Below are 20587 nucleotides of genomic sequence, written 5' to 3' on the forward strand. Positions count from 1 at the left end.
GTATTCCAGTTAGGAAGAGCCCAGCACTCCATTTGAGCGCTTCATCTAGAAAGGCTGAGGGACCCAACCAAGATTATGCAGTCAGTAAATGGCTAGGCAGGGACCCTAACTCCCACCCTTTAGTGCCAGGGGCTCACCAAAATTGAGGAGTGGTACTTTCTTATACCATGTCCCAAATTAAAGAAATGGAAATATAGGCAGAGAGAACCTTGGAACAACCCCCCGCCCTAGTCCCTATGAATGAATACCAGGCCATATGGGTTTTATAAGGTACAGTTGTTAGCTAAAGACTTGTCTAAACCTGTAATAACCCTAGTTTTATTACCATGGATCACTACGTTTTCCTCCCCAAAAGTCATTCTGGGTCAAAATTTCTTGCAGCAGCCGTTTCAGGGAAGCACTGCTCGGCCAGGATTAGGTAATATTCTACTCAATCCGTGAGTGAGTCCCTAGCCATGCTTCAGTTGAGGGTGTTGACGCTTAAATATTCAAACACTTCTCCACAAACAGCAGGGAAACTAGAAAATCTTCTTTCCTGTTTTCTAATCGAGAAAGCTATCCTCTGCCAAATTTCTCTGTCGGACAGAAGCTGGCTTGGAGGAGCTTTATAGTCAAATCACACCGAGGCCACCATGGCCTGCGGGAACCCAGGGTACCATCTCAAGAGGTGATTATCAAGCTGTGATTTTTTTAAAGTGTGGATCTGTTTGTTTTTGAATTTTCAAGTCCATTAATGAGAACTCAAGAGAACGTTGGTTTTCATACAGGAAATGATATTATAAGTTTAGGAGGTTTTGTTTTTTCATTATTGTGAAAGCTGAATTAGAGACTCATTTTACATAACATTCTGCAGTGCTCTTACCCAAATCCTATTAATCCACGAGAGCTGTGACTGCAGAATTAACCCCAAGCAAGCAGCAGGAACAACAGAAGCAATAGCTGTCTTTTCCTCTAACCGTCTGGCTAGTTCATGGTTTTCAGAAGAAAATAAAAGATTATGTAATCAACACTTTTTAAGAAAATAGTTATTTGACAAGGCTACAGCCATACTGTTTGGAACTCAACATCTGTCACCAAAGTCTTGGTGGATTTATGTGTCAGAGAGAAAAGCAAAGACTACTGTCCTGATGGCAGTCTGTACCTGCTCACCATAGTTCTTCTGAATCTTGCCTCCTTCCAGGGCGTGAAGGAGCACAAGTGTGGGATCTGCGGGCGGGAGTTCACGCTGTTGGCCAACATGAAGAGGCACGTGCTGATCCACACCAACATCCGTGCCTACCAGTGCCACCTCTGCTACAAGAGCTTTGTGCAGAAACAGACCCTCAAGGCACACATGATTGTCCACTCGGACGTGAAGCCCTTCAAATGCAAGGTGAGCAGTGGGCCTGAGGGAATGCGGAGAGGAAGGGCTCAGCGCGTGTGCGTGGTCAGTGGTGTTCAACTCTTTGCAACCCTGTGCCCTATAGCCCGTCAGGCTCCTCTGTCCGTGGAATTTTTCAGGCAAGAATACTGGAGCAGGTTGCCATTTCCTACTCCAGGAGATTGATCCAGGGATCACACCCCCATCTTCTGAGTCTCCTGCATTGGCAGGCGGATTCTGTACCCCTGAGCTACCTAGAAATCCCGGGAGAGCTCAGAGGGCTCTGCAAATGCGGGGGGAAAAGTCTCCAGGGAACCTTGTCCTCAGTCTCCTCAGAAGGGCCTCTGCGGCTCAGCGTATGTCTGTGGCCAGACCCAGGCCATCTGCTGTGTCTCCACCACAGCTGTGCTCAGCTGTGCCCCAGGAGTTGCCCTGCTTGTCTACCTGTGGAATCGGTCAGTGTGCAGGGCCTGGAAGCAGCCAGTCCTGGGAGAGCTGAGGGTGGAAAATCCGTTTGGAGACTGAGGTTTTTACAGGATGAAGGTGATGTGGAGGGCTCCTGTTCTAGAAGGCAGCAACCAGGTGCAGCCCTCTTCCCCTGACAAGCCAGAGACAACACAGGGAAGTCAGAGAAGCTTCCAGCCCTGTCTGCTTCCCTTCCCCTATGCCACCCCCGCTCCTGCCCTCCTGACACTTGGACTGAGCAGTGTAATTTGAGGGCAGGTCTCCTGGAGGGGATGAAAGAGATTTAAAGGTTAACCCCTCCTGTGACCTCGGAAATGCTTGCTTGGGCAGAAGAACAACTGAAGTGCTTCTTGTTTATTCCTGAGTACCGTGGAGCATCTTTGTTACCGTCTCTGTGTCGCATTACCTTGGTGGGGTTTTTATTTTGTGTGCTGAGATAAAGTGTGAGCTGGAGACTTGTCAAGCCTAAGGCACCGGCGGGCGCTGCTCAGAAGCGCTCGGGGTGTCCAGGCTGCCCCCTCTCCCCATGTTGTTCCCACTCCTCAGGAGGAGAAATCTCGCTTAGGGTTGGATAGTTTGACTCAAGGAAGGTACCGACAAGTGACCCCACAGCCATGAAGGGAGGGCTGAGTGGGGAGCAGAGGGAAATCACCGAGTTCAGATATCATTAGAGCCTTTCTGTTTGACGTGGCTGTTCCTTCTGTGCTGCGCGTCTGACAGAGTCCCAGTGACTTTCTCTGTCGATCCCTGTTTCTGGAGTAGGGTTCCCTGCTTCCAGGGGCTGTTGCTGCCTCATCCCTCCGCAGTATGTCCCCCCACTTGAAGGAACCCCCTGTGAAGCTGACTTCTTTCCTGTGCTGGCCCCTCCTGGACGGGGTGAGAGGGGTCAGGAGCCAGAGCTTCCCTAGACCTGGTGGGCATTCTCCGGAGGTAGGGGAGGGAGGGGGCTCCCTCCAGCCCTTTTCCTGCCACCCACTTGTGTTTCCCCTGCTCTCCTTCAAGTTCCCAGTGGTTTGAAAGTCAGTTTATGTCCATCTGGAGTGATCTGAGCTGAAAGGGGAGGAATCTGTATGCAGGACAATGTACATAATTTGCAGGGCCTGGTGCAAAGTGAAGATCGGGGCCCCTAGTTCAGATGTTATTCACAATTTCAAGATGATGAAAGCAGAGCATTACACCAGACCCAGGACCCTTCTGAATTCAGGGCCCCATGTGATCGCACAGGGCACACACTCATGAAGCCGGGCCCAGCTGCACGAGCCTGTGGATGCCACAGACCAGCTCTTGTCTCCCTTTAGACATGCCTTGGGTTCCTTCCCACCTCACTAAGTCTCTTGAACCCTTCACTTTTATTTTTTTAGATTAAAATTTTTTTTTTCTGGTCATGCCATGCAGCATGTGGGATCTTAGTTCCCTGATCAGGATAGAACCCCTCGTCCCTGCATTGGAAGTGTGGAGTCTTAACCACTGGACCACCAGGGAACTCCCAAAGCCTTCACTTTTCACAGAGCTGTTCCCACCCTCCTGGGGTTTACTGTCTGCTACAGTAGAGGTGCCATCAGGGGCTCATTGCCCCTCTTCGTTCCTTGTACCTCTCTTCATTCCTTGTGCTGAGTTTACTCTTGAGCTTCAAGGAGGAACTGTATTTTTATCTGCTGGTGGCGGAGCACACAAAGTTGTTAAAATATGCAGGCGCCATTGCATGGTTTGCAGTCCCCTAAAAATCTGTATTCATGCAGCCCAACCCCCTCCCACTTCACCAGTTCAGGGCCAGCTGTAGCGGTTAAACCAGGTAGCAAACGTCTCTGAAATGGAGGGATATGATAAAGCAGAGCCAACTCAGGAAAAGGGCTTGCAGGCTGTGTGTGATTTGGGGGCACAGAGGCAGTTCTGTTTCTGTACATCAAGGGCCTCAGAGGGGTGCAGAGGATCTTGGACCAAGGGTCCCTGAGAATTCAGACGGTTCTCCCTGGTACCAGGGCACAGAAGACTGGACTCGATGGGGCCAGTGATGCAGTGAGCCAGGCCTCCACTCTCCCTGACGATAGAGCGCCGCACGTGCTTCACAGGGTGTCAGCTGGTCAACTGAGAAACCCAGTCGGACCTCTCCTTGACGGTGGATAAGGCTCAGATATCTGCTCCAGATATCTACATGATAAAATCCCATAAGAGAGGGGCTTGAAGCGTGAAGTGCCAGCTCCTATATGAGGCAGTGGAACTTCCCAGTGGGAGGTGGGCTTGGCCATCTGCAAAGGTCACTTCTTCCTGGTGAGCAGGTCCTCCAAGGAGACCACAGGAGGTTGGAGGCTGCCTGGAAGGGAGTGTCAGTCATTTAAACAGAAAGGCCTGGATGTCAGAGTGTATGTTTGTCCAACTTAGGTGGCCCTTCTCCGTTCTTAAGACAGTTCTGACACAAGATTGGGTGTGAGTCGCCTCATCTAGAGCGCGTACCTCCCGACAAGGGCGGACGCGCTGCCAGGCTGTCCCTCGCTTTGTCTGCTCCTCCCTGCCAAGCACTGCCTGCTTGGTGTCTGCATACCTTCACTCTCTTTCATCTCAAAGGAATTTCAGAGCATGTCTGAACATGTCTGAACGTACAGATTATGTAATGAGGGCATGTCTGTGTGTCTATAGACTGGTTCCAGACACCACTATGGGATGGGCCACCTCCAGATGGTGTCCTGTGACTTTGCTTCTTATTCATGTCATGCTGGACTCTTGGAAATCTGGTCCTGGGTGGGGTTTCTTCGGGTCTGGGAATTGGGAGAGGAACAGAAGGCCATTTGCTCATTGCCATGCAAGTCACACCCCTCTGAGAGGAGTGGCTGGCTGGCTGCATGGTGATGCTAGAGAACAGGCCTGGACAACTAAATCTGACCTTTATCATCCGGAAGGGTATTTCCCTTTATGTGATTGACATGGCTGAAAGAAAAGAGGCAGAGCTTGCTCCAGCCATACTCCAAGAGTTTACTCTTATCTGTTGTTGTTCAGTCGCTCGGTCATGTCTGACTCTTTGTGACCCCACAGACTGTAGCCTACCAGGCTCCTCTGTCCATGGGATTTCCCAGGCGAGAATACTGGAGTGGGTTGCCATGCCCTCCTCCAGGGGATCTTCCCGACCCAGGGATCGAACCCGCATCTCCTGCTTTGGAAGGCGGATTCTTTACCACTGAGCCACCTGGGGAAGCCCTGACTCCATCTCTTTTACCCCAAAACTTGCAAAAAAAGGTGTGGGGAAGAGTCTTTAAGTAACAGATTCTAATTTCCTGGGATTCTTACCACTAAAAATCCTTCCTAACATCAATCCCTCCTACTGTGGTCACATGAACTGATTCTCCCTGGCCCTGGCTCAGTGGAAACAGCTGTCCACAGCAAGCAGAAACATTTGTTTAGTGCGGGATTAAGCATTAACAATAGGATGGAAAATTGGAGGAGAGGAAAGGTTTCCATTTAGTTTCTTTTTTTTTTCTTTCTTATGAAAAGTTACTGCCCTTCTGGGTTCTTTTGCTGTTGGCTCGACTTCTGGACTCCTTGCTTCTTGGAGCCAGCTGGAGCTTCTCCAGAGACCTGTGCCTGTAGACTTAAGCCATGTTTCAGAAATATGCTTCCCAGATTCTGCGTAAGCACGAAGGACTTGATTTGGATGCTATCCTTGTAGCGGCCACGCTCCATAATAGCAAAGAACCAGCTGCCGTCTTTGGGAAACCTGTCCAGGAAAAGCAGTCATCCAGAATTTCCGGGACAAATTCTCCTTTGAGATGGGTGAAGCTGGGAGCTGCCTATGTTATGAATCACCAGGTCATCTGCAGCCTGCCCGAAGCAGACGGCTGAAGGCTGAGGGAAGAACAGATAGAAAAGGATGAGTTCTCCCTGAAAAGGGTCCCCACTGCCTCTGCCAACTTGGCTCCATCTCCCCCTCAAGCTCTCAGATGCTCCAACCCAGTGGGGACTTGTAGGCACCTGGTGCTTGGGATCAGGGTTCTCAGGCTGGCATTGAGGGGGTTAAGGCAGTGACCAGATAGCAGCCTTTTGGCAGCAAAGCCCTCCTCAGCAGAAGGAAGGATATAGCTGTATGAACTGCCTGCTTAACAATGCCTCGCATGTCCCCAGGGGCCCGCCTGCAAATAGATTTCATCTTGCTTTCTCTTGTACTTTTCAAAGCTTCCTGTTTTCTCACGGTCCTTTTGGACAGTTTACAGTCTCTCTCTCCCTCCCTCCCTCTCTCTCCCTTTGAGGAAAGGAACACCCTTCTTATTAAAAGAGAGAGAGAGAGAAGGATGTAAGGGAAGGGCAGCTTAACGGAGGCCATTCTCCGGGGCTGCAGGCTGCAGCTCTTTGACCTTTCCTCTCAGAGCAGGGAAACAGGTTTCCTGGAGCATCGCAGTCTCAGTTGTGTGCCTCTGCGTGTCTGGTGGGCCTCTGGCGACCGGCCCAGTGGCTGCCCACTGCCATCGCCCTGCCTCTGTGCATAGTGGCTTCTCTGTGACTCCGGCTATCAGCACTGTCACTGGGACTCGCGGGAAGTTGCCTGGACCAAGGAGGGACTGGGCGCCAGGAGGCGGAGTTAGGAGCTTCTATGCAGAGAAGGGGACAGGGCACCTGCCCGCTGTTTAAAGGGCTGATGGAGGGTCAGGGAGCCAGGTGATAGGCTCCTCAGAGCCTGCAATCTAGGGTGAACCTTCTCTCTCCATCCACATTTCCCAGGGCTGCGTGAGCCACACCTGCTTCCATTTCTATGATGCCTCAAGTAACCTGGCAGCTGTTTACTCGAAGGATTCTTCACTTGTTCCTTCCTTAGTGGGCCTTCCATGTAATTTGGTTTTAAAAGACAGCACCCTCATCCTCAAGGAACTTAACCATTTCTGGAGGGTGAAATGTACGTGATCGTGGCAGTAATGAGCTAATATTTATCGAGCGCTTACAATTTGCTAAGCCCTTTACCTGGACCAAGAACTCGCATGGGAAACTGTGATTACCATGGACATTTTACAGACGAGAAAATGGAGCAAGTTCTGTATCGCTCTGGGGTTTCACTATTGTCTCTCTGCTCTGCTGTCTATTACACTTTGCGATCCACTTCCCTTTTTAAAAGTAGGTTTAAAGGTGGGTATAGGTGGAAAAGCTAATATTTAATGTCAAAGGCACACTAATACTGCTCATTAGAGCAACTAAGAGTTAAGGAGGGCTGGACTGGTTGAGGCGACCACCTGCAAGATGAAATCTGACTCCTCACCACTCCAGCAGCTTCCTGCATGAACACCTATCCTGGCTTTAATTTCCACAGACCTCGGCAGGAGGCGATTCAGCAAGTCTTGACTTGGGCAGGCTCTGCACCTCACATCTTGTCTTAAGGGGGCTGTGTATATGACTGCTTTCCAGGAGAAGCTAGAGTTTTGATGCTCCCCCACAACCCTTCTCCCTGTCCACCTAACTCCTCTCCTCCACTACAGTGATTCTGCTTAGAGATCACACCAAACCCCACCTGAGGGCACCATCTTTAATTGACACAATCCTCTTTCTCTGGCCTCTCTTCACTAATGGTTACTGAAAGGCCTCTCCAACTTTCACAGACACAGAAAATCTCCATATATTTGTGTGTTGTCATGTGAGGACGATCCTCTAAGGATGACAAGGCCAGGTGTTCTGGATAAGAACCCAAGGGCTCCGTGGAAGGGCCAGAGGCTGAGAGGAAGAAGCTAAGGGTACCTACCACTGAGATGTGAATGGTGTTCAGGTACTTCAAGTCCTGAGTTAATTGCTTCTATCTTTCTGCCACTGAGGATTTTGGTTTGCAAACTAGTGTGAATAGCTTTAGTGGTAACAAGAGAGAGAGTTAGTGATGGCTGCTTTGTGGAACTTCTGCATGAGGAAGTCATATTTTCCCTGACTTGGTTGTTTATTTCCTAACCATACACTTAGACATTCATTAAATGTTATTATGTATGTAGCCTTGTGCTGAATTATTGGGGTTGGCCACACAGAGAAGGAAGGTGGCTACATTTCTGAATACCAGAAATGGTATCTTATTTGAGGACAAATAAAATATTATTTGTCCTCAAAATATTATTTATTTTATTTGATGACACTTTTAGTGTCCTCAAAATTTTCAGAGCTAACACATTATTTCTTATCCCTGGGAAAGCTCTCCACTGGCTACCAGTAAGCTATCATAAACCATAAAAAATGGTATATAAAACCATGGTATATTAAAAATATAAAAATTTTATAAACCATGGTGTATAAAAATTAAGTTTTATCAACAACAACAAAATTTGTCTCCTTTACCAATCACACATAAGAATATATAGCTGATGAGTCATGTCCCACAGTGGATCTTCTTCCCTGAGGCAATAAACCTTGACTTCAGGAGATAATCAGTTCAGTTCAGTCGCTCAGTCATGTCTTTGCAACCCTATGAACCGCAGCACGCCAGGCCTCTCTGTCCATCACCAACTTCTGGAGTTTACCCAAACTCATGTCCACTGAGTCGGTGATGCCATCCAACCATCTTATCCTCTGTCGTCCCCTTCTCCTCCTGCCTTCAATCTTTCCCAGCATCAGGGTCTTTTCAAATGAATCAGCTGTTCACAAAGTATTGGAGTTTCAGCTTCAACATCAGTCCTTCCAGTGAACACCCAGGACTGATCTCCTTTAGGATGGACTGGTTGGATCTCCTTGCAATCCAAGGGACTCTCAAGAGTCTTCTCCAACACCACAGTTCAAAAGCATCGATTCTTCAGCACTCAGCTTTCTTTATAGTCCAACTCTCACATCCATACATGACTGCTGGAAAAACCATAGCCTTGACTAGATGGACCTTTGTTGGCAAAGTAATGTCTCTGCTTTTTAATATTCTGTCTATGTTGGTCATAACTTTGTTTCCAAGGAGTAAGCGTCTTTTAATTTCATGGCTGCAATCACCATCTACAGTGATTTTGGAGCCCCCCCAAAATAAAGTTGGACACTGTTTCCACTGTTTCCCCATCTATTTCCCATGAAGTGATGGGACCAGATGCCATGATTTTAGTTTTCTGAATGTTGAGCTTTAAGCCAGCTTTTTCACTCTCCTCTTTCACTTTCATCAAGAGGCTCTTTAGTTCCTCTTCACTTTCTGCCCTAAGGGTGGTGTCATCTGCATATCTGAGGTTATTGATGTTTCTCCTGGCAATCTTGATTCCAGCTTGTGCTTCATCCAGACCAGCATTTCTCATGATGTACTCTGCATAGAAGTTAAATAAGCAGGGTGACAATATGCAGCCTTGACGTACTCCTTTTCCTATTTGGAACCAGTCTGTTGTTCCATGTCCAGTTCTAACTGTTTCTTCCTGACCTGCATTCAGGTTTCTCAAGAGGTAGGTCAGGTGGTCTGGAATTCCCATCTCCTTCAGAATTTTCCACAGTTCATTGTGATCCACATAGTCAAAGGCTTTGGTATGGTCAATAAAGCAGAAATAGATGTTTTTCTGGAACTCTCTTGCTTTTTTGATGATTGGAAACAATATCATTTATTAAAATGATAAAACATCCTGTTGTCCCCATGTACCACTAAAATGACCCAGAAAGTTCAGAACTGAATGAATTGATCTAGAAAAGCATGAGTATAGAAAATACGCCCTCAGCTATAATGATCATAAAAGGTTGCTTGTCCAAAACTGAGGAAGAATCTGGCAGTAGCCCTCATGCTGTGTGCACGCCTGTGTGTGTTGGGTGGCGGCGGGCTATCATGAGGGGCAGAGGGGCTGTGGCCACAGGCGGGGAATTGCTCTAACCCCAGAGTCACAGCCAGTTGCAGTACAATAAGCTGTGGGTCGTTATCACAATAGTAATAGTTCCCTTGTCTATAGTGTTAAGGTTGATGAAATGTCTGAAGACAATGAAGAGACTATTCTTGTGCCACAACAAAAACAAAAGGCACTCCACATATTCTTCAAGGTTAGGTTCAAATTTTGTCTCCTTTATAAAACCTTTTCAGACCAATCCAGCTTCTAATACCTCAGCAACCAGAGATGATAACTAAAAGTGGAATATCAGCCTCCATGAAGCCATTGAAGGAAGAAGGCACCCATTTATTCCTTCAGTTCTCTCTCTCTGTCCTGCCTATAATACCACCAGACCCATCCAGGCTTGGACAAGTGCAGTAGCTTAATTGATCTTCCAGACCCTAGCCCCTCTCTCCCTGCATCTCTTGTGCTTATCTCCCCATGACTCTTGCTCTTTTCAGACCTGCTTAATGTGCCTCACCCCTTCACTCACTCAGCAGAGGCTTAATAAGGACCTATCGTGTCAGCCTGGTGCTAGGCAGGGATTATAACAAAAAGGCAGGCAGAGCCTTTAGAGATGCCTCTGTCTAATGAAGGGCTGTTCAGCTCAGCAACTTCAACAGCAGCATTGTTCCAAATAGTCAGGAACTATCCCGTGAACCAAATGAGAGACATCTTTTCTAAGATGACCCATGACTGGAAATACCTAGTGTAGAATCTCTAGATACATTTTTCTTCTTAGCCAGGGCAGAGAACTGAAACTAAGCTTATAAAGAAAACTCTATCAGAACTTTCACATGTGAGCAAAATTGAGCCACAGGCTGATAGATCTTTATGAACTGTCTCTGTTGAGGATAAAAAGAAAGCAAGTGTCCATACTTTTTCTTAAGTCAGACCCACTCTCTCAGCATCTCCCCTCTTGGGCCACCTTTTCCAGATGAATGTGGTGAGGATGCTCTGAACACTGGGTGTGGGGCACCAGCATGCTGCATTCATTCTTGCTAGTAAGGAAGTGGAAAGGGGAAAAGCACGTAAAACCCCCAAATGTGAATCATTTAAAAATATAGAACCAGCCATTCATTGCCCATGCATAGATTATCTGTGAAAAATCTGCAGTCCCAGGATGGCTTCCTCTTACTGCCCAGCGTTCTGTTAGTCTGAGTGCCCAAGGTCACAGCTATTGGCCAGCTCAGCTCTCAACTGCCATGGCCACCTGAAGACAATATGGTCTGCATTAATAAAAGTTCCACCCAGAGCCTCCTCACTGGCGCCGACACCATGTCTCAGTGAGAAAGGAAAACTGGCGTCTGCTTCAGTGGACACCTCACTCCACGCGCTCTCTGCAGGCCCTGCTCACTCCGTTTCTCTACCCTCTGGTGTGGGCCTCGGAGGCTGGGAAGGGAGGAGGGAGAGAGCGTTCCTCCCCTGAACCTGGAGTCCCAGCACAGACACAGAGTCCTTCTCGGCATTCCTCACAGCACAGCCGAGCAAGGGCTGGAGCTTCCAAACCCCACTCTGGGGAAGCCTGGGGACAAGAAAAGCAAGGAGAGCATGCACAACAGCTGCTCCTGTCTCCCACCCTCAGCATCTGCACGTCCTGCCTTCAAACAGGCAGTTCTGCTGTTCCCATGGGAGCTAGGGAACTGCTGGTGTGGTCCATCATGTATTTGCAATTTGATGGAAATAGGAATGAGAAGAAAAGAAGTGACTAAAACAGGTTGGCTTTTGGATACCTAGGATGATATTTTCAGTACTTCAAATCTCTACCCAGAGAACAGACACAGTCCTCCCTTTATACACTGTTCCTTTTAACTCCCCATAGTCAGCAAATTAAAAAAATTAGAGAAGCATTGTTGATACAGTCTAATGGAAGAGTTATGTTGGGGGAAACTGTGTGATACATGCTGACTGATGATATGGTCTCTGGTGTCCAAGGCCCTGAGTTCATCATCCCAGATCCAGCACCCATAAGCTGTGTGTGCCCTGGCCAGCCTTTCATCTTAACCCCTCAGTTTGTCCATCCGTAAAATGGGGATGAGAACAGCACCTATCTCATAGGACTCATGTGAGTTAAGTGAAATAGTCCGTGGCAGACTTGGGATAGGCCTTTCCATATTGTAAATACTCCATAAATACTAACCAAGTCATCATATCCTTATCATTATAGTGAAGCATACTTTCAGCAATTGCTTTTCAGAGAAGATCTCGTTTTCGAAAGGTTGTGTTCAAAAGAAGCTTCAATAGCTTTGCAGTTTTTACCTTGAGTTTAAAAATCCCTGTACAACAGGAATAAAATCTCATGAATCCATCCCTCCCTGCTCCACCTCTGAGCCTGGGCTCAAGGCAGCCACTCCCTGACTTCCTTGGGGACACTTTATTTGGAAGCAGTTTAAAAATGCCAAGATTCAAACAAAGTAACAGCTCGTCCATCCTCACCCAGGCCTGAGTGTGGTTATCTGGGCAAGGGTCCCACCCATGAGTAAGCTGTATTCTCCTGGTCACTGTCTCGACAGCTTTGTGGGAAGGAATTCAACCGGATGCACAACCTCATGGGCCACATGCACCTGCACTCTGACAGCAAGCCCTTCAAGTGCCTCTACTGCCCCAGCAAGTTCACCCTGAAGGGGAACCTGACACGCCACATGAAAGTGAAGCACGGGGTCATGGAGCGGGGCCTCCATTCTCAAGGTAATCGCCCTTCCAGGAGCCCCGCGGTGGCCGGGCCCAGCGAGTGACGAAATGGGAGCTGAGCTTGTCTTTAGGGAGCTCTACTCTGGGGGTTATTCCTACATTTAAAAAAGGGAGCATCGTCTTCAAGACCACAGCAGAGTAGCAGGAGCAGGTTGGCAACATAACTATAACAAGCGCAGAGTGAATATCTGGAGGTTGTAAGTGAAAGTGATGTAGGTTAGAGCATCATAATGGTGCCGGTCGGCACCACTCTTCATTCTGTGTTCCAGGCCCTGCAGCAAGTGATCTGTCTCTGTGAATATTTATAGTAACTCCAGGTTGGAGGAACTTCTATTATCCCCATATTACAGATAGGGAAGCTGAGGCTTTGAAATATTAACCTGACTCAACTGAAAAGTGGCTGACTGAGAATTTGAACGCAGACCTTTCTGACTCTAAAGCCATACTATATCCTCTTGATCGCACTGCTGTTAAGGGGCAGGCCTGCAAGTTCTGCTGATAGCTGAAGTGTGTCTAGTCTAGGTCTAGGTCTGGCAGGATAGCAGGCTAGGTCTCATCCACCTGCTCACAATCAGAAACTCAAGAGGACAGTTTTCCTGCTTGGAAGGGCCGGTTGGCCACAGGCCGAGCAGGGGCTTCTGTCTCCCCCACCGAGTCCTAACTGAACTGATGGAAAGTTCCTGCCTCCTGTTATCTTCTCAGTCCCTTTCTTTGCAGGAAAGAGTTAATTTCCAGAAGTACTGAACTCAGTAGGTTGTCCTTCAGTAAACAGGCATTAAATGCACTCTGTCCAGTGTGGTGTGCTCCATGCCCTGGCAGGCGCAAGGGGAACTGAATCGCCTTGGTTCACCCTCTGGGAGGTCTGTGTGCAGGAAGAGAAGACACATATATGTAACTTGCAGTAGCATGTTAACTGGGCTGATGATCCAAGCACAGGGCAATGCTCTTAGATGTTATTGCTTGTCCCCAGTATTTCACAAAGTAGACTGTGGTGTTCTCATTTTATGTAAGAGGAGACCATGGCCAAGAGGTGTTATAGAAACTGCTCAAGGTCAAACAGCAAGTTGAATGCAGAATTGAGATTCTAACTCAGGAATTTCTGGCTCCAGCCAGTGCTCACTGCACTGGGTAAAAACATGGGTGGTTTGTTCATATCTGCTGCTTCTTCCCCCCCTTTACAAACGATGTGGTCAACTAGGCACCCATATTCATAAGTAGAATGCATGCATGCACACCCAGCATGAAGCAAAATGATTGTAGCTTTCAGATTTCTGAAACGCCCTCTGAGTTTATGATGACTCCTGGGTGACAGAAAATTGACCATCCTAAAACAAGGCATGGAGTGTGTATAAAAGCCCTGAAAAAATGCTTGTTAAAAACAAAAGCATTTTTTCCCCTTGAGGATGTTCTTTTCCTGAATTATTCTTTGCATCCAGCTATTCTGGATTTTTCCAGAATTAGGTGAAGTTTGCTCAGCCACCACGGCTGGAGACATAGAAGGCAATGAGGAGACAGTGCTCCATCTGAAAGTCTGACTCGGTCACCAGAACTTACCCCATGTGGATGCTCACATCCTTACAGGCACCTAAAGACTGTCATTCTTCTGGAAAAATCAAGAGCATCACTATATTATCAGAGAGTTGCTTTGAAAGTTTGTAACAGACTTCCAACAATGTTAATGCTTTCATCTACAAAAGGCTTTGGCATTTCTTCACTCTAGTTTTTGAAATAGCTCAAGAATCATGACCCAGATTAAAAAGATCCTCCCTGTGTCCCTGACAAGATTAAAGCTACAGATAGCGTCATCGCCTGACAACACCGTAAAGTAGGCAGCCCTGGACATCGGCTTCCTTGGTGTGTCCCCAGCTCAGCAGCCTGCTTCTCCCTGGGCACCAGGGTCTGGCCACCCCCCGGCCCTCCCTGCTCTCCTGTTCCTCCCCACCTGTTCCTCCAGGCCTGACCGCTGGCCCACCACGGAAGGGATGGGTCCCGCCTCCCACGTGTCTGTTGGCTGCTGAAAAGCCCATCCCTGAAAGTGAGGCCCGCCCACCTCCCCGTGTCCAGCAGCGAGGACACCTGTGGTTGGGCAGGGGGCTTCGAACGTCTCACCGGACCTTCGTCTGCCCTGCCAGCTCTGTCCGTGCTTGGGGAGCCCTGGACCCAAGTGCAATATCTGGTTTTTTTCCACAATGAAAATATCTTTGTTATTTTTTTCTTATGGTAAAATATGTGTTCACTGTTAAAAGTAAAAAGAAATATATTCGAAGTGAAAAGAAAAATGTAAAAATCACCTCATAGTTACCCATTTTTGAGATTTTGACATATATCCTTCCAGATATTTTTTGATAGATAAAATAGAGTCTACACTATAAATATATATTTTTTTACTTAAAGTATATAGAGAATACCTTTTATGAGCACTAAGAGGTATCGACATATTATACACATAGAAATACCTTTTATACATATAATACCTTAACTGTTCTTTATGGTCCGAGCCACCAGGGAAGCCCCATGGAGGTACTACTATTTATGTAAACAAACCTCTGTCCTTAGATGGATACGTTGTTTTCACCCATCCTTATACAGTTTGTGCATCTGCCAGACTATTTTCATAGTTTAAGTTTTCAGTTGTGTGATTGGCTAAGTCAAAGGTGTGCTTATTTTTAAAGTTTTTCATGCATGTTGCCACAATCCCCTGAAAGGAGTCACACGGATATCGATTCCAGCTGTGACAAGGCCCATCTCTCTACAGCCTTCTGGGGATTTATCTAGTTTTAAAATGCAAAAATCAGGCTATGCTAACCAGCCCTGGGTTCCACCCAGCGACCCCTTCGGCGGCCTGAACGTGCCTTTGCTCCTGGCAGGTTTTGGAAGGGGGAGAATTGCGCTGGCGCCGACGGCGGGGGCCCTGCGGAGCCTGGAGCAGGAGGAGCCCTTCGACCTGTCCCAGAAGCGCCGGGCCAAGGGGCCAGCCTTCCAGTCGGACGGGGAGAGCGCCCGGGGCAGCTCCTGCCACGAGGAGGAGGACGAGGACAACTGCTACGAGGTGGAGCCGGACAGCCCGGGCCTCGGGCCCCGCGGCCCGCCGCTTTGCGCGCCGCAGGACCTGTCTGCCAAGCCGGAGCCGGGCCCCGGGGAGGAGGCGCCCGCCGAGGAGGCCTCGCCTCCGGGGGCCCGGCCGCTGAAGAGCCGAGATAGCCTGGGGCCCGAGGGCGGCCCCGAGCGAGAGTTCGCCCGCAGAGACGAGCGGCCTGGCCTCCGGGTCCTGCCGAGCACCCGGAGGGGCCCAGCCTTTTCTGATTACTTGTACTTCAAGCACAGAGATGAGAGTTTAAAAGAATTACTGGAGAGGAAAATGGAAAAACAAGCAGTGCTTTTGGGGATCTAAGTGGACGGTTTAAGAATTACACTTGGAAAATGAGAGCTAGGCAGTGCAGATACAGCTTTCCGCATGAGCTCTCATTTGCTGGAGAGGAGAAGGGCACAAATCTTGACAAAGGGCGCAGACTAAATGAGTAGAGAAGGAAATGCTTCTCAGATCTTGCATTTGGGCCCTTGATTTTTAACACACATGGAGGGCCTTCTTCAATGTTGTTTCATGGATCTCCAATACAGTTAACTGTACATTCTCTTCTAGACATCTAATTGTAAGCTGATGCTGAGGTGCTTTTAGAAATTCTATTTTCCATTGACTAACATGGTAAATTTCTTTCTAGTTGCAAAAATATGGTGCTTGACATATTACTTTATTAATGACTCTTTAGTTGAATTTGTGAAAGTTATATTTTTCCAGATAGATGAAAATTGTAGTAGTGGTATATATTTTTAAAATCTCTTTATTAAATAATCAAAAAAATATCAGAAATGACAGAGGGTGAGTTTTTAAAGAGGATGTTCTTGAGTAGTTGCTGCAGATATAAGATAAAATTTCAAGAGAATGTGATTCATTTTGATTAAGGAAAAACCAGCAGTGCTTAGATTCCTGCCTGGGTCTGCCTTGTTCGGCTCCCGCTGCCTTCATCAGATGTGGCATTGGAGCATCTTTTCTGATGGCCCAGCAGTGCTCAGTGTCTGCAGGCTAACCCTGAGTCCTGAGCAGGGCTCCCTCCTGGAGACCTTGCTCCAAGGCCTCATCCTGTGAAGCGGCTGCAGGAAGAGCCGGCAGCCTGTGAGCAGCGGATTTCTCCTCAGTGCTGGAGCTGCGGGGCTGGGGGTCGGTGGGGGGAGGAATTCTCCCTGAAATTTAAGCTCTAACTTGTTTAGAGTATTGGAATAACCATTGCTAGGAAAGCAGTTGCGGGGCTGTGTTCTCAGTGCTGCCTGCACATTAGAATCATCTCAGTAGTAGTAGTGTTAGCTGCTCGGTTGTGTCCAACTCTTTGCGACCTCACGGACTGTAGCCCGCCAGGCTCCTCTGTCCTTGGGATTCTCCAGGCAAGAATATTGGAGTGGGTTGCCATTTTCTTCTCCAGAGGATTTTCCCAACGCAGGAATCAAACCCGGGTCTTCTGCGTTGCAGGTGTATTCTTTACCATCTGAGCTATAGGGAAGTCCCAGAATCATCTCAGGGAGCCTTAAAAAAAAATACTAATGCTGGGGCCTGGGCCCCTGAGGCCCTGATTGAATTGGTCTAGAGGGGAGCTCTGGCATTGGTTATTTTCCAAATTGCCCCAGATGACTCTTACGTGTAGCGAGAGTTGAGAAAGATCGACTAGGATAAAATAGTGGCTCCCACGACCCCCTCACAAGGATTCCATAAATATTTCTGCTTCTGGCTTTACTCATTAAGATAGAAAGCAGGAGACCTTGAGATCATTCTGCTGACTTAGGCCTTCTTACCTGTTCTGTCAGAACCTCACGAGAGGAGACACACACACACACACACACTGTATAAACACACAGTTTTTTTTTTAATAGGACATGATGCCTGTGATGTTTATGATCACTTAATATGTTTAAAAGTACATAGTCAGCCTACAGTGACTAATTATTTCTTCCTAGATTCGTGAACCATGATTCCAGTGAGTGGTGGTGACTGAAGCGTGGTCTGAGCCCAGCAGGTGGGCTTTCCTTAGGCGCTGGATTCTGACAGAGCAGTGCTGGCCAGATGTCACATACATGTGACTGCCCGCAAGCAGTGACCCTCTGGTACTGTGTCTGTGTTTATGTAAAAACTGCTTCTTGGTAGTTTCAACTCTTATTTGTAGAGCTAGGTACTGTTTATTGTTTGCTTCTTCTCCTCCCAAAATTCCCAGTACATTTCATTAGACAGTCTGACCCATCTCTGACTGTGGGATGCTGTTTTTCTTTTTCTCTTGGTAAGGTGCTTCCCCATCAGCCTCATCTAGTCCTCGTCAGTCACGCACGCACTTTGTCAGCCCCTGATGCAGCTCCTCCTGCCACTTTGCTTAGGTTCCTTCCTCCAGCATTACCACCACAGCTTGCCAAAGCCGTTTGAGTTCCCTGCAGCCTTCCTTGCTTGTCTCAGGGTCAGGGCACCTGCAAAGGGGATGGTAAAGGGAGGATCATGGGTTTCTGCAGTTACCAGAACAACTCTGAGTCAAGAACCTACCCAGAGGATAGGACCCAAAGGATCCAAACCTATCCTTCCGAGGGGCCATTTGCTTTCCATTCATCATTTTTAATATAGCTCGTCAGTGCCTCCAATGACGTCACTCAGAGACTGGCAGAGTGGTCTCTGAAACCTCCAGCTCTCAGGGGCCTGTTACATATTCATTCTTTCAGCAGCCAGGTGTTGAGCACCTGCCATAAAGGCTGCAGATTTCAGTTTGTTCTGGGTGTGCCAAACTGAAATAGGAACTAGGAGATCTTGAATAGCAAGTTTATAGACTTTTCCACCCAAAAAGAGTCAGGTGGGAGTGTTTGAGGAACAAGTTAATGTTGAGATGGAAAGAGTGTGGTCCAGAATGGTGGTTTCCACATTGTGTGTTGAGAAGCAAGAGGTCCTCTTAGACCTTCTAGAGCTGCTAGAGGAGAAGAAATTCTCAGCCTTCATTCCCACTTCACTCAGAGCAGCTCCAATTCCATCTGTTTTATTTGTTAGACTTCCAAGTAAAATTTCGTTTGGAGGAAGAAAAAAGGGTCTAGGAAAAGTAATAAAAAAAATTGTTATGGAATGTATTCTAAAGCCTGTTTTTCATTCTTGACTCTATGAGAGATGTAGATATAATTAGCTATAACCTGCTGATTAATACGCCTTGACCTTCTGAGAACCAAGTCTAAAACCTTGGTTTTGTGTGTGACCAACATCCTGATTTGCCTGGGACAACCTAGGTTTATACCTCTTGTCCCCACGTAGTCACTAAGAGTGTCACCTTAACTCTCAAAAATGTTCCAGTTTGGGTGATGAATTATATGGGCACCCTATGCATAAGTACAGAGCACAGAGCTAAGGGAAGGGATGGCCAACCTTGCCTAGAGCTGTTAATAAGGCAGAACGCAAGCCTGAAAGAGAAGCCATAAGGCCTTTCTCAGAGAACTAAGGGATGAAACCATCCAAGGTCATCAGCACTTGCGCGGCCAGGATAGCATGACATGTATCACGTTGTGCCACTTTGAAAATAGGTCCTGACCAGATGCTTTCCAGGCTTTTCACCACTGTCTTTGAACCGACCAACTGACCCATCCAAGTGGCATATTTTCTGTTAATCTTTTTATTCCAGCCTATGATTACCTGCTTTTGTTGCCTTTCAACTCATTCTCTCTTTTTAAAAATTTATCTTCTCACCGGCCATGAGACTGAGGCTGACCTTCCATGATCTCACAAGGGTATCTGGTATATTTGTATATGAGAAGTTGCGTGAGACAGCCAATGTGCACACTGTATTTATTAAGCCTTGAAGGCATTTAATAAAATATTAACATCGTGTTTTGAATTATGATCTTTGTCTGCTTTGCGGGAACAAAATGTAACAGAGCTAACATTTAAAATCCTTCACATATTTGGACAATATTACACCAAATGTTGATTTTGTACAGAATTCTGGCTTGCTATTTAAAACTAAAACTTGAAGTATGTAACAGCCCAAGTTGTGAATATTGCTTTCTGCCTCAGTGAAAAAGCAGTTTACCTGAAAATAGCATGTAACCTATATTTTGTTAATTTAAACAAATAAAGACATGTTGGAAAAAAACTGAGTTAATCATTTGCGAAACCTGAAATTTTACAAGGAAGCTGCCTTTCGCAGTTTCTCACTCCTGCCCTGAGACCTCCCGGCAGAGCAGTTCCCACCGGGGTGCGTCTCGGCCCCAGGGAGACGTGGGTGATGGATTCTCGCACCAAGCCTCCAAAAACGGATGAATGAACCTCAGCCCATCAGCAGGCAGGTGACATGTTCCACACCGTCTTCTCTCCTGTTCGGAAGAACTAGTTCTGGAAGGGTGCCATGGGAAAGTGGAAGGTGGAGGCAACACTGTGTTGTTCTGTGTCAAGTCCTTTGTGCAGTGTGCGCTTCAGTGGGCAAGAGCACAGACTCTGGGGCCAGGTTCCTGGGCTCAATGCCCAGCTCTCCCACTTCTAGTCTTTGGGTCCTGAGGCCAGTTTGTGAACTTCTGTCTGTGCCTTAGTCTCCTCATCTGTAAAATGGGACCAGGAACAGCGCCGTCCTCACCAGGTCATTTTGTGGGTTAAACGAGGTAGTACATGAAGACACTCGTGTGCATGGCTCACAGCATATGCCTCGTAAGACTTAGCTGTTACTATTCACATCAGTGAAGCGGCCAGGAAATGGGACACTCAGCTCCCCCTCTTCAGCAGAGCACCCAGAGCTATGTCAGCGTGGGAAGTTGTCCATCTCCGAGGAAGCTTCCCTTATAAATGTTACTTGCTGTTATGTGCCAAGCGATGTGCCAGGTGCTTTGCACGCTCAACCTCCTTTGAACCTCACACAACCCTGATAGGCAGAGGTGGTTGTCTCCACTTTACTGATGAGGAAATGGAGGTTCAGGAGAGGGAAACAACTTGCTTGGAACAGCTTCATCAGCAAGTTCTTCCTTTGCCCGCCAAGCGTATGGCCTGTGGCAGGCTCTCTGGAAGCACATGCTAAGACAGATTTGGGTGCAAGGTGTTTATTAGGGATGAGCACCAGTTAAAAGAAGCACGAGGAAAGAGCACCGAGTAAGAGAGAAGCAGGACTGTGCTGCTCTCATCCAACATGGTGGGCAGCTGGGGGCAAGGTCCACTCATCCGAGCGGAGCCACGCTGGGCAGAGACATTCAGGCCTCGGTGCCCCCCGCCACCCCCACCCCTTGCCCTGTCAACAGAAGCTGCACTCCCAGGAGGAGCCTG

General features: G+C 47.7%; 1 protein-coding gene across 2 annotated transcripts in view; it reads left to right on the forward strand.

The window, feature by feature from the left end:
* Positions 1-16137, forward strand: part of ZNF366 (zinc finger protein 366) — a 61487-nt gene extending 45350 nt beyond the window's left edge. For both annotated transcript variants that reach the window (XM_006078182.4, XM_006078183.4), the window contains exons 3-5: positions 1181-1372; positions 12099-12273; positions 15144-16137. In XM_006078182.4, coding sequence (XP_006078244.2) covers positions 1181-1372; positions 12099-12273; positions 15144-15667 — 891 coding nt within the window. In that variant the 3' untranslated portion in view covers positions 15668-16137. The remainder of the gene's footprint in view (positions 1-1180; positions 1373-12098; positions 12274-15143) is intronic.
* The last annotated feature ends 4450 nt before the right edge of the window (positions 16138-20587 follow it).

The sequence above is a fragment of the Bubalus bubalis genome, chromosome 19 (assembly GCF_019923935.1).
Source record: "Bubalus bubalis isolate 160015118507 breed Murrah chromosome 19, NDDB_SH_1, whole genome shotgun sequence".
In the NCBI taxonomy this organism is placed as follows: domain Eukaryota; kingdom Metazoa; phylum Chordata; class Mammalia; order Artiodactyla; family Bovidae; genus Bubalus; species Bubalus bubalis.